General features: G+C 38.4%; 1 protein-coding gene across 1 annotated transcript in view; it reads right to left on the minus strand.

The window, feature by feature from the left end:
• The window catches only part of Ccdc171 (coiled-coil domain containing 171), a 330,679-nt gene that overhangs the window by 82,859 nt on the left and 233,253 nt on the right, over nt 1-14,567 (minus strand). Inside the window, exon 25 of the mRNA XM_055591708.1 lies at nt 13,149-13,280. Coding sequence (XP_055447683.1) covers nt 13,149-13,280 — 132 coding nt within the window. The remainder of the gene's footprint in view (nt 1-13,148; nt 13,281-14,567) is intronic.

Genomic DNA, 14,567 nt, shown 5'->3' on the forward strand with positions numbered 1-14,567 from the left:
TGGGGTCCCGTTGGCTAACAACTCAAAAGGAGGTAACCCATTCCTGGTCCTGAGTGGGTTTTTTTTGGTAGCATATGGCATCTAGTTGATGTACTGCCCCCTCACCTTTAAAAGATAAGTCGACTAACTACATACACACACACAGCTTATATAATAGGTTTTCATAAGGCTTGTTCAAAAGGCCTTGGGTGTTACTTATCCCTCCCATACACCCTCCTCTACTTATATGTGAGCCACAGAACATGGATAAATCTAGCTTGCACTGAATTGGGAGTTTCATCCCTACTGCCTAGCTTTTATTAGCCTTAAAGATGATATGAATACTACCAGAGGAGAAAAGTAATCATTAGTCTCACACAGCTATGAATCCTGCCTGGCAAAATATAGCCATTAGTGCAATAGTGGCATGAATGTTACAGGAGTGACCAATCGCTTTTGTTAAAATGGGATTTAATGCACACCACATAAGATGTAACCTAACATTCTCAATGACTCCAAGAGCTTCTTAATTAGATAAGTCAAAGTCCCTAGGAGAAAACTTACTGCTATTTTTCTGGTAAATGGACATAATAATATCTCCTAATTACTTACTGCTATACTCATAGACCAGTGAATCTCTCAACTCTCATCACACCTCTTTTTTTGCAACAGATGGTAATTAACACAGAACTCCACACTGGTCAATAGGAAAAGACTGATAAACATCAGAATGTTCAGTCCTGAATAGACATCCTTCCCCTCAAGGTTTGTGGACTTAAGGGGAAGAGGGGACAGAAAGATATTAAGAGCCAGAGATAGTGGATGACTTCAAAGAAACAATGTCTTCCAGATATAACATGGCACATGCATTTTTGAACTCGCCATAGTTGTGACAGCACATACAAGACCAAGTTCATGCCAGACAAAATTCGTCCATGGAGAAAAGGAGGAAGGTTGGGCATGAAACTCTTTTAATTTGCATTTCTCTGACTGTTAATGAAGTTGAATAAATGTTTTTTGGCCATCTGTATTTCATCTTTGAGCACTGTCTACTGGTAAATTTTTGAGTTGGTTTTGTTGTTGTTTAGTTTTCTGATTTTTTGTATACTCTAGATATTAATCTTCTGATGGTATATAACTAGAAATGTTTTCTTCCTTTATGGAGGACATCTCCTCATTAAATTAACTTTGTTCTGCTGTTTTTAATTTCATGAGGTTCCATGGTGTTTGGGGGCCTTATTTCCTGAGTGACCATAGTACTATGCAGAATGTCCTAATCAAGGATTTTCTCTAATAGTTCCAGCTCTTTCATTAAGATTGTTAATCCATTTGGAGCTGATTTTTTGTAGAAAGTGATAACAAGGGCGTATGTCATTCATTTGAACATAGATACCCAATTTTCCCAGAACTATTTATTGAAGAGGATATCTTTTCTCCAATGTGTGGGCTGAGCACCTCTGTTAAAAATCAAGTGGGTATAGTTGTATGGGCTTATAGTCAGTTCCTTTACTCAATTAATAATCTACATGACGATTTTTTTTTTTTTTGGCCAATACCATGGTGATTTTGTTATTATGTCTTGTTCTGTAGTATAACTTGAAGTCAGATATGGTCATGATTTTATTTTCCTTAGGATTGCTTTGTCTATCCAGGGTCTTTTGTGCCTCCATGTAGGTTTTTTCTCTTTCTATAAAGAAATAGCATTGGCATTTTAAAGACTTATTCTTTTTAACCACCTTTAGGTGTATGTCTGCATGTGGGTGTATATATATGCCGCCAGAGATATCAAATCCCCTGGAGTTGATTACAGATGGTGATAAGCTAACCTTACATGAGTACTGGGAACTGAACTCAGGGTTTTTGGTTGAACAGCAAGGGCTCTTAACCACTGATCCATGTCTCCAACCTTTAACAAAAATAAAACTTTTTTTTTTCTTTTTGAGACAGGGTCTCAACTGAGTCCTGGCTGGCCTAGGACCTACCCTTGAAATCACAGATATCTACCTGCTCCTAAATGCTTCCACCACACCCATCAATAACACTGGAGTTTTGATAAAGATTAAGTTTCTAAGGCAAACATTTTCACAATGCTTCAAGTCCATAAACATGGGAGGCCTTTTGAACAACCAGTGACTTCAGTTTCTTCAGCATTTTAAATCTTTTCACTGCCTTGGTTAAATTTAATCCAAGCAATTTTTGAGGCAATTTTAAACAAGATTCTTTTCCTAATTTCCTTCTCAGCATGCCTGTTAATGGTATTCAGAAAGGCTACTTGATTTTTGTTATGTTAATGTTCTATTGTGCCACTTTGCTGAAGTTGTTGATCAGGTAGAAGTATCTGGTGAAGACATTAGGGTCTCTTACAACACCGAGTCATATCATATACATACAATGAGATTTTGGTTTCTCCCTTGCCTATCTATATCCTTGTTTCCTTCTTTTGTCCTGTTGCTGTGTCTAAGACTTGAAGACTTATATGCAGTGTAAGTGGGGAAACTAGATACCTTTGTCTTGCTCTTTACTTAATGGAAATGCTTGGAGGTTTCCTCCACTTATATAATGATGGCTCCTAGCTTACTGTATATAGTCTTTATGTGGTTGAGATGTGTTTCTTTTATTCCTAACGAACTTTTGACTTTTTGATACTAGTCATCCATAGGGTTGTGAGGAATAGGTCATTATGGTTTGGTTTTAATTCCCCTGGTGGTTAGTGATAACTGAACAATTTTTTTTCATACATCCATTAGCCACTGTGTTCTCTGAAAAAATAACCATTCAGGTTTTTGTACATTTTTAAATTGGGTTTCCAGGTTTTGTGCTACACAGTTATATGAGTTTCTTGTATATTTTAAACATTAATGTCTTGTTATATAGATATTTATAAATATTTTCTACCATTGTATAGGTTGCCTCTTCATTTTGTTGATTGCGTTCCTTGCAGAAACTTTTAAGATGTATTATTTTATAACACAGCATTTGTCTCATCTCGGGGTAACTAGAAAGGAGACAAAGCCCTTTCTAGAAAGAGTCTTGCTAAGGGGAAATGCACGAACTATACTATCAAAATGGTACAGCCTCTCTGCAGTATAGACTGTCAAAGCAGATGCTGAGCCTGATGGCCAACTGATGGGCAGAGTGAATGGAATTCTATGTAAGAAGTGGGAAATAGTAAGAGCTGGAGGGGACGGGAACTCCACAAGGAGAGCAACAGAACAAGATAATTTGAACACAGGGAACTTCCCAGAGACTCATACTCCAACCAAGGACTATTCGTGGAGATGACCTGGAACCCCTGCACAGGTGTAGCCCATGGCAGTTCAGTGTCCAAATGGGTTACATAGTAATGGGAAGAGGGACTGCCTCTGACATAATCTGATTGGCCTGCTCGTTGATCACCTCCCCCTGAGGGGGGAGCAGCCTTACCAGGCCACAGTAGAGGACAATGCAGCCACTTTTGATGAGAACTGATAGACTAAGATCAGAAAGGAGAGGAGAACCTCCCCTATCAGTGGACTTGGGGAGGGGCATGCATGCAGAAAGGGGAGGGAGGGTGGGATCGGCAGGGGAGGAGGGAGGGGCTTATGGGGGGATACAAAATGAATAAAGTGTAATTAATAAAAAAATTTTAAAAAAATGGTACAGCCTCGGGTGAAAGGTTCTAAACAACTATGGGCTAAGGCTTCTAAACATATTTGGGTTAGCTACCTAATGGGATGCTTTATGACAGATGAATTAGGGTTATAATACCTAGACATAATGAAGAATCTTAACACTAAAAGACAGACATGCCAGCACATACAACTTTTGAAGAATATAACAGGAAGTACATGACATCACCATACAAAATATTTCTCTATAAATACCAACACTCAAAAACAAAATTTTTGAGACAGTCTCTCTCATTCATCTCTAGCTGGCCTTGAACTGAATAAGTAGCCAAAGATGACCTCAAACTGTTAACTCTCTTGTGTTCAACTCCTGGGTGCCAGGATTCCGGACTGTGCCAACATAGCTGGTTTATATGGTACTAGAGATAGAACTCAGAGCTTTCTGCTTGCTAGGCAAGCAGTCCACCAACAGCTACCCAAAATACATCTGTTCTCATTTAAAATTATTTCAGGTATTCGTCACAGCACAGAAAATCTGACTGACACTAGAAGATTGTAGAAGACACAATGGTCTCAGGAATCAGCTAGTTCTATATCAAGAATGTGCAAGGAATAGAGGGAAGAATTGGGGGTAGACATGATTAAAATACCTTGTGTATTTGTATGAAATTGTCAAGGAATAAATTTCTTAAAGAATTATTTTATATATGTGTGTGTGTTTAGCTGCATGTATGCATGTATGTGCCTGCACCAGGTATGTGCCTGTGAAGGTCAGAAGAGGGAGTCAGATCCCTTAAAACTAGAGTCACAGGCAACTGTGAGTTGCACGTAGGTGCTGGACACTGAATTCAGGGTCCTCTTCAAGAACAGTAAATACCCTTAACCTCCAACCCATCTCTCCAGCCCCTAAGAAACCTTTTTCTTTGATATAGTTGCGTGTATTTTTATAGTTGTGGCCTATGTTTTTGGAACATTCTCAAAGCATAACTACCTGGACTAATGCAAGGAGCTTTTCTGGTTTTTCTAAACCTTTCTTTTAGGTGTTTTAAAGTGTACTGTAGGAAACCATTTCGGGTTTTGCTTATGGCATAAGACAGAGGTCTGTTTTGTTCTTTAGTCTTTTTGTGTGCATGAATTTGTGGGTGCAGAAGCGTGTGGAGGCACAGGGCTCCCCTGCTTCTGTCTTCCCAGTGCGAGGATGGCACATCTGTATCTCCAAACCTAACTTTTTTGTGTGGGTGATGAGGATGAAACTCAGGTCCTTTCACAAACGCTTTACCAACCTAGCTCTCAGCTCCAATTTTATTCTTTCACATGTATGTATTCAAAGTAAATATTTAAGCTATGGTTCTGGAAACTCCATGTTTGACAAATGAAGAGAGAAAGGTTTACCACTGTGGGAAGATTCAGGATCACACTTAAGTTTTCATCTTCAATTCAAATAAATACATATATATGATAACATGTTAAAATACATTTAAGAGTGCTAACCTACTTCAGAAAACTTAAGGCATCTCTGGAATTAGTGGAAGGAATGATTTCTGTGTGGAATTTTAGACCAAATGATTTACAGCGGCTCCCTTAATCCTTAAGTTGCATATTCATTGCTGTATTTTCCTCTAACTGCTGTCACTTAAATTGTCATGGAGAACAGGGCAAATCAGGGTCAGTTTATATAAGCGCCATCAATCTGAAGAGCGTCATCAGTCTTTATTTCAAGGCATTATGCAAAGAAAACTGACATTAAGAGAGCCTTAACTGACAGCAAATGAAATCAATCAGCAAATCACTAAGCCATAATAAACTCACTCAATTTGCAGATAACCCTTCCTGTTCCAGGTCTTCACCTAGGCAGTCCATCAAACAAGAAGATAAAATGAACAGCAATTCTGGTTGTAGCACTTCAAAGTTCAAATGCTCATGGGCTTCAGTCTCTTAATAATAAGCCACAAAAGGTATTAGCTAGGAAGGTTACACTTGTACTTAAAATTGGCTTCAAAAATGGGGGGGGGGAGAAAGAATCAAGTTTAAGATTTTGGTTTTGCCTTTTTTTATATTAATGACAAAAATTGCCTCATTCATCGCTTTTCCTATTTGTTGCCACCTACAACTGAAATGAGCAACATAAAAAAGAAATCTGTACTTTTGTTTTGTTATTTTTCGTTTTTGCTAAGTGAATATAAAATATTTTACACATAGACAAATAGTGCCACCATTCCACAGAATTGGAATGCGAAATTCCAACAAAAAAAAAGGTAAATCATGCACATAACAGTAACAAAAGGGGTTGAAAAGAGCAATAATGGGTGAAATTTTCATAACTAAGATAGAAATGTCTGAGCATTCCCCCGCCTCCATCTTGGATTGAAACACTGAGGTTATTGAATGTTTGAGCCTTCTGAAGGCACGTGAGAACATGTTCTCAATCAAAAACTGCTAAGAGTCAAATGACTGAAATGCTCCCTCATGTACTGAGGTCCCCATTCCTGACCCAGACCTTTCACAGCTCAGTCCAGCACAGCTTGTGTTCATACAGAGCCTCCGGGTATGCAAAGCATGTTCACGAGTACATTGTCCCATCAACCTTCCCACATTCCTGTGAGCCACAAGACAGGCTTCCTCACCTCTCCAGACGTGGGAGCGATGGCTCAGTGCTGCTCACGGCTTGCCACAGTTTTAAGTTACAGTGCAGGACTTTGGTGCTGCTGTTCTGACTCCACATGATTTCCCTAATGCCTTGATACCTTGCTCCTTGGGAAATGGAATTATTCTATCCTTCCTAAAGGCCATGCTGTTAAGAAACTAACTACCAAAAAGAAAAAAAGAAAAAGAAAAAAATGGGCATGTTGGTGGGTGCCTATAATTCCAGCAGTCAGGCAGACGTATCTCTGCGAGTTCAAGCCAGCCTGGTCTACAAAGCGAGTCCAGAACAGCCAAGGCTATACAGAGAAACAACGAAACAAAACAAAAGCCTAACTAGCTGCCATCCTGATCAACATGATGATGTAGCACAGTCACTGATGACAAACTGCAGTCGCGCAGCTGCCAGCCTCCCTGGTGGGGCTTGTTTGCGTGTCTCAGACAAAGGCATTGCCATCACACCTGGGCACTAAGGCATCTTACACCTGACCCCAGAACATGAAACAAATATTAAAGAAAACCGTTTCAGACACCCAACAGTCCTAACTGTCATCCCAAGATACACCAGAATGGGAATCCATTGCACTGAGGAAGAATCTGATGTGCTATAGTAAAAGTTCTGGGAAATGGTGACTGTGGGACAGAGGCCCAGTCACACTCGGCACACCAAGCGCACTAATCCACATTTTTTCTTCCCAAACGATAACACTGTGTCCCATGGAAAGGACAGCAGTTGTGCTACAAACTAATGAAAATCCCTGCTATATGCATCCTGTGTCCAGAAGGAAAGCTTGAATCAGCTCGCAGCAGAGCATTATAGCCTCTTCAAATTTCCTTAATAGCGGGTTCTGCTAAGATTTCAGTTTCTTCCTAAGTATTTTCCTTTAAAAAAAATGAAATTATAGGATTAGAATGGTTACTTTGTGAATCAGGCTCATTTTAAAGCATTCCTAGCAGATCTTACGTAGAGTAAACTCAGGGTACTGATGTCAGACCGTTCCCACGGTCCATGCACACACCATCCAGTGTGTTCCTGGGTAGCAAGCATGGAAGTACAGTAGTCTGCAAGGCTGCAGCAGAAGCTAAAGCGCTCCCATTCTTTGCCCTCACATGTCATCTTTTTCTTTCAAAAGGCAAGGAGAGATGGAAAGTACCAAAAGAGGTGTGAGGAGGCCAAATTTCTGATCTAAATAGCAACCCATATAGTGAGACATGAAATACTACATGCATTAAACATTTCTTAAAGCATAGCAGCTTTTAATAGTAGTTTCTGGCTAGTGGTGTGCAAGATTACATTTTACCAATGGAGTTAAAAAATGCTTTACCATAACAAATCATTTTAAATAAAACATAGAAACTAAGGGAAGAAAAGTAGAATGTTATCTTATAAAATCAATACTCCAAAACATAAAGAAGATAATCATGTGTTGCCGGGCTCAAAAGAATATTTACAAGATAGTCTGTATGGCCTCGCTACCATTTGGATAGGTACATATGAAAATACATTATACATAAATGATGCTTGCTTATGAGTTTGTATTTATGGCTAAAAATAACAAGAAAGGCATATAAAGGTTAACTCTGGATGTCTACATGCCGAATTTCAGATGATCTTAATTTTCTCTTACACCCACTGGGGTATGATCTTTTGTCAGGATCATACACAGCTTTCAAAATTTAAAAAGAAACAATTTTTAATATCAGCAAAATTTCTAGCAATTAATATTATTTGAGACAAATGTCACTTATATTGAATATATAATAAAACCAATGAGCCAGAGTAATAAAATTTTTAATCAGAAATATTCTTTCTATTTTAAAAAGTGGTGCTTGTTATATTTAACAAGATTTTCAAAGTGGCTCGTTTTCATGTTTAAAAAGGTAATAGCTCTCTGAAAATTCATGTATGCAGACGGGATGACACAAAGCGGAAAGAATCAAGATGGTACAGTCTTATAAATGAAATCGTCTAACATCTCTTAATTTCTAAGAATGCCAAAACTGTAGAAGTTTCTTGAAGAGCAATTAGAAGGCTGCTGCACTGAGAGTGCCAATAAAACACATGGGAAAGTCTACTGCAGAGAATTGCAAGTATCTTTATTCTTAGACAGTTTCGGTACCAGTACCATTTATTTCATCCTTCTTCAAATAAAAAAATAAAGAGATGTCCTCCTGAACGTTCTTTATGATTTATCAATGTCAATACAAAAATAGTTCAAAGAAATTGATAACCTGCTAACAAATATGAATGTAAGAATGGTGGTGTCCTGAAAGTCACGAGCAGGGCATAGAACAAAAGCGCTGTGAGCAAGGCCTGCAGTGACATTATGGTTTAGGAGCATTAAAGGATTACTGCATTTGCAGAGAAAGCAGTATTGTTTAAAAACCTTTATTTAAAAAGTGGTCCAAGTGGGTCCCATAGTAAAGGGAAGAGGGACTGCCTCTGACATAATCTGATTGGCCTGCTCTTTGATCACCTCCCCCTAAGGGGGGAGCAGCCTTACCAGGCCACAGAAGATGACAATGCAGACACTCCTGATGTGATCTGATAGACTACGATCAGAAGGAAGGAGAGGAGGACCTCCCCTATCAGTGGACTTGGGGAGGAGCATATGTGAAGAAGGGGGAGGGAGAGTGGCATTGGGAGGGGAGGAGGGAGGGGCTTATGGGGGGATACAAAGTGAATAAAGTGTAATTAATAAAATAAAATTTAAAAAAGTGGTTTCGAATGAAGTCTCTCTAATGAAGTACTCACAAACACAGATTTATGAAATATACTACATTTCCAGGGGTAGTGATTATACACTGAGTCTTAAAGCACTTTCATTAGACAGGTTGGAAGATTCTCAGCTTTTCAACAGTGTGAGCCTAGATGTAAGACATGAGCACCAAGTCCCTTAGGTGCATGCACAACTGTGACAGAAGCCTAGTCCCAGGAGTCCCTGCCAAGCGTCTCAAGTTCTTTCAGCCATGTGTATGCTGTGCCTCCTCTGCTCTGAGCTCTGAGGCTGAGGCCAAGAAGAAGGCTAAGTTTCCCACCTATTGAAGCTTTCATGTTTGTGGAGATCCGACAAATACTCAGTATTTTACAATATATCTGTTACTACCCAGTAGTGATGATGGATGGGCCCACATAGTCATGACACTAATGCTGGGTTGGGAATGTCTATTCTTCAAGTTTCAGGAGAAGAAAAGGCCAAAATAGACAAGTCTTGAGATTTAATTATTTTATGAGCCCTCTTCTGCATTTCTAGTCCCCCATAGTTTCTATACAAATGAAATTGTATTTTATAGAAAGATCCTATTTTTATTCTTTCTCTCCCTTTTTCATCTTCAAATACAAATTCAAGCCAGTGGATCATCTTCTACAGGAAAAAAAAAAGAACATGAAAAAGAGCAGAATTTAACCCTACTCATTAAATGTCTGGTCTGTTACTACCTTACTTCCTCTCAGTGAGCTTCAGTTCAGTCCTTCATAGAACTGAACCTCCTGGCGTCAGGCTACGACAGAGAGCAGTGAAAATGGATGGAAGCACAGTCCTGGCATTCAGAGTCTGAAAGAAATCGGGGAAGTCTGCTGCACACAGCAAACACTTCCTCAGAGGTTAGCTACTGTTGGTGCTCAATGTCTAGCTGCTGCTTATCACTAAATGGTAATGAATACAAATATTTATCGGTCAATTGTCCTTATTTGCTAGATATTACCAACATTATAGATCAAAATTACTTTAAGAACATACTTCAGAGTGTAAGATGATGAAAATGAGGTATTATCTTTATATAATCTGAACAGAATTTTTTATTACAAAGTCCTCTGCATTCACACTGGCCATTTTACTTAAAGCTTCAGTCTGGATGGCTTAATTTTTCTCAGCATTACAGTGAAGACCTAAAAAAGCTATTAATTGGAATATTAAAGCACAGTTTTAAACTTGCCATAGGGGCCTAGACAAGAGGTTTCACTGAGGGCATGACCACCTGGAAAATCACATGGCATAAAAAGTAAATAGAAGTTAAAGTAGATGGTACTTGATGAAGTACTTAAAGCTTTTGAAGAAGCGACGAAGAAAGCATCCTAAGTGACCATTTCTGTAAATAAAACATTTCAACTCCTTACAGTAGTGAAATGAGCCCCTGTTGTTCCCTCGCCCTCGAGGGGCTTCACAGGGATGGGATGAGGTTGCCAGGCCCTGCCTGCTTCCTCTGCGCACTCTATGTTCATTTCCCCATTCATTCCAGTTACAGGCCTGGGAAACTGCTACATCCCACTTTGTAAAGAGAAACTGAGGCACAAAGCATTCCTAAATCAAAATATACCTGTATTCTCATTTTTTTTTTCTAGCACTAAACACAAATGTGAAGATATGGGATCAACCCTGGATTCTGTGGCATATGAATGGACTAACAGTGTAGCACATATCATGACGTAATATTATTAAACAATAAAAAGTAATAGGCTGTCAATAATAATATCATCCACAGGAAGGGTTAATGTCCTGGCATTACAGGTAAACTTGGAGGGCGTTATGTTCAGTGAAGTACATTGACCATAACAGATAACATAACAGGGCAAACGCTTGCATGCATGTGTGGAAATTAAGTGAGATGCTTTCAGTGCAGAGAGAATATGGATTGCCAGATCTGGGAAGTTAGGTGGAGTGGGCGCCACAGTTGTGCAGACAGGACAGTGCATGTGGCTTCTACCGGTTTGTTATGTGTCTCCAAATCACTAGGAGAAAGGATTCTGAATGTTCCCAACTCTAACAGTACTATCTGAGGTGACGACATGGTCCACATTGAGCATGACTTACTGCTTCGTATTGCATATGTGCATGAAAATATTGTACTCTGTAAGAATACAGTTACTATGTGCCAATTACAAATTTTTAAAATGCTGAATACCTTAAACTATGTAACTGTAAGTGAACACATACATTATCCTGTAAAAAGTTGAAAAGTTCATTTTTCATATTATTTGGTTATTGAACGGAAAAATGTATCTGTGAATTTGTCTACAGCATAGCAAAAACTATGATCTACACAGATGTATAATGAATATCTTCTAAGCAGAATAAAGCATAGGTGTCCACAGTTTTATTATTATCGCTTAACACAGGCTGTTTAACTCCTCAGTGTCAAACTGACCACTTTGGCTTTGCAGTCAGCTACTTTGAAACTTAAATTTGTTCTACTATCTACTAGATGTTGATCTGGAGAGAATTACCTGCTATGGTTTTGTTTTTCAACTTTAAAATGGAGATACTGCCACTTGTTTGACAGTCCCATTAGAGAACAGAATGAGTGGACAGGGTCTGGAACATGGGGAGTTCACTGAAATGGAGGCTGCCATCATCATCACCACCATTGTCATCATCAATTTTATTGTCGTCCTCATTTTCTAACTACCCACATATGACTAAGCTACAATGTAACCTACAGATACTGTCAGAAAACTTACCCGAGCATTTGGGTGTGATAACATCTACAGCCATTGGAAGAGTTAAACTACAAGCCCTTGCATTTCTTTCTTGCTATTCCTATCTATCAGAGCCACAGAGAATTAAGGCTTTCATCCCTTCCCAAATAGTATTCCTTTAGTAAATTCCCTCCTAAATAAAATCTAGTTTGGGGAACTCTTTGTTTGTGAATTTTGACAAGGACTAAGCCTTGTGAGAGCAAATCAATATAGCCAAATAAAGGATTACTTCACACTCACTAAAAAAGTCTCAAATCATATTGCATTCGTGTCTATAATAAATTTGTAAGTATTGATAATCAAATTTAAAACACACATTTAATTTTGTCCTAAATAATGATAAAGCTTAGAAAAGAAAATAAAAAATGCTTTCTGCCTAGTTATATAATTATATTAAGATAAAACCGAAAGTCATGACCATTTTTCTTTGCAGAGCATAACCCGAGCTCTGGTAACAGATTAAACTGGGATGTAGAACATGTAAGAGTTAACACAAATCATATGAACTAACATGTATTTTTTACAAATTCTACATGGTCATAAACTAAGGAAAGAACAGATTATTGTAAAGTTCTAAATATTAATAGTGGGTTTTCTTAAATTTTCTCTTAAATATATTGGACAATGTAAAGAGCTGTTAAATAATCTTTTATAAAATCAGGCTTCCTATAATTTACATAATACTGATGATTGTTTTTAAAATGAAGGCTTTGAACACTAAAGAAAAAAAAATAAAGCATTTGCTCAATTTTGACTTTTGACTTTTCCAGCTTAAAAATGTAATTGAAATTTAAGGAATTATGATCACAGGAATGCAGTCATACTAGAACAGGATAGCTACAACATCTGAAAATGAATGATTCTGAAAATAAGTTCCTGAATTAAGGTTAAAGCTATCCAAGGTTTCATGAACTGATGTTTTGAGCTTTAAAGTGAAATGGCCCAGTTTGCACACTGTAGTACGGTGCTCAGTAAAACCTAACATTAAAAGGTAAAGGACTCTTTAATGCAAATACAGTCAGACTCCAAGTCTTTCTGGAATGAAAATGTAGATATTTTTTGGAATTAACAGGAAGACTTTTCAAATATCTTTCTTGAAAATTTTTATGTAAAGTGACTTATTTTAAAACAACAAAAGCAACAAATAGAGATTGGCTTGAAAAGATAACAACCTGTTTTACCAGCTTTCACCGGTAGCAAAGTGGTTCTTTTAATATTGCACTTTGACATAAACACATACTCTTCTTTGTAAAATGCTTTTCTGCCTTATTTTAATGGGCTGGTTCTGGTTTTAAAGAAACACGTTTTTATGCTACATGATAGAAAACATTTATTTGCATCTCATCTAAATTATTCACAATACTCCAAGGCTTTCGTTCTCTTCCAGTTAGTACAATTTCTTCTCTATACATTTCAGTAGCAAACAATGTTATTTAGACTCTAACCTGGCATGCCACAACCTCTGGCCCACCCTTGAGCCCCTCCACTGCAAAGGTCTCCAGGTGCAGTTTGGGGAGCTGCAGGGTGAAGTCATTCCTACTTGCTGCAGTCCGTGACAGCGAGATCTGATCTCTGACCTAAAGGGAAAAAAAAAAAAAACCCAGCATCAATGGTAATTCCCCTTCAGACACATTAACTGGGATGAACTGGGTCCCCTTGAGCCCACTGAGTGGACTTGCATTGATCGCTGGACCTGAAATCCATGAATAAATTTAGGACTAATTGATTTTTCGTTGCAAATAAATCTCTAATTCAGAGTGCTGGGGGAGAATGTTAAGAAGAAAAAGCATCCTCCTGCTTGAAATGAAGAGGGGAGAAGAGGCGCAGGAGCCTTCTGATCAAGACGGTTTGAATTATTCCTTCACAGTTCCTCTCAGAAAAGAAAGGAGGGGGGTCACAAAATCAAAAGCAAGCTGCAATCCCCCATTATCACTTCCTTAAAAGCATGCTTAACTGATATTAGATCCTGTTTGTTGAGCACAGTAGTTACTAGGAAGTGGTTTTTTAAAAGAAACTTCACCAATACATACTCTGGAATAAGAACAAATACACTCTACACAAAAGGATACTTAAAAATACACAAGGAAGAAATTTGTTTAGCCCTCTCAGACTTCTAAAACTGTAAGACTTAATTAAACTTAAGTTTCAGCAATAAATAAATACATGGAAACTGGCTTGCTTACAAAAACCCTAAATAAGACAGCGAAAATAAAATTAGTAGTATTTGTACTACAGTTTAAGTGTTCTGAAAGGTAAGCACACAAGCCTGTCCAGATGGACTTCAAAGTCAGAACTACTGTGGGCGGTTGATATCGCACTGCCACCTGCTGGACAAATCTGCACATGCACAACAAATACAAAGAAACTCCAATACTAGCCTTATGAATTCCACACTCTAGTTTGCATTTAAGGCAAAGTTCTCACTTTTAGTCAGTCAGCTGAGTAAGAAGAGTTTTCACTATACAAAAATTTTCTAACTTTCCATATGCTTGGGTAGGTCTTTAAATCTTTTATTTTTAATTTGCTATCATATATTTATCAAACACTATAAAACTACCTTATACAGTTTGGGGACTTGGTTCAGAAGAGCTTATCATGCAAGCGTAAGGACCTGAGTTTGGTCCTTTGGTCCCAGAACCTATGTGAAAACCAGGCACATGCTTGGGGTAGGAACAGGTGGAGTCCTGGGGTTCTCCTGCCACCCATTTCAAGCAATCCAGAGCTGCAGGTTCAGTGAGAGATCCTAACCCCCCAAATGAGGGAAAGAGCACGGAGGGACACTGATGGAAACCTCTGGCTTCCATACCACCATGCGCGCACACACACACACACACACACACACACACACACACACACACACACAC

The sequence above is a fragment of the Psammomys obesus genome, unplaced genomic scaffold (assembly GCF_907164565.1).
Source record: "Psammomys obesus unplaced genomic scaffold, mPsaObe1.curated_primary_1811, whole genome shotgun sequence".
Taxonomy (NCBI): domain Eukaryota; kingdom Metazoa; phylum Chordata; class Mammalia; order Rodentia; family Muridae; genus Psammomys; species Psammomys obesus.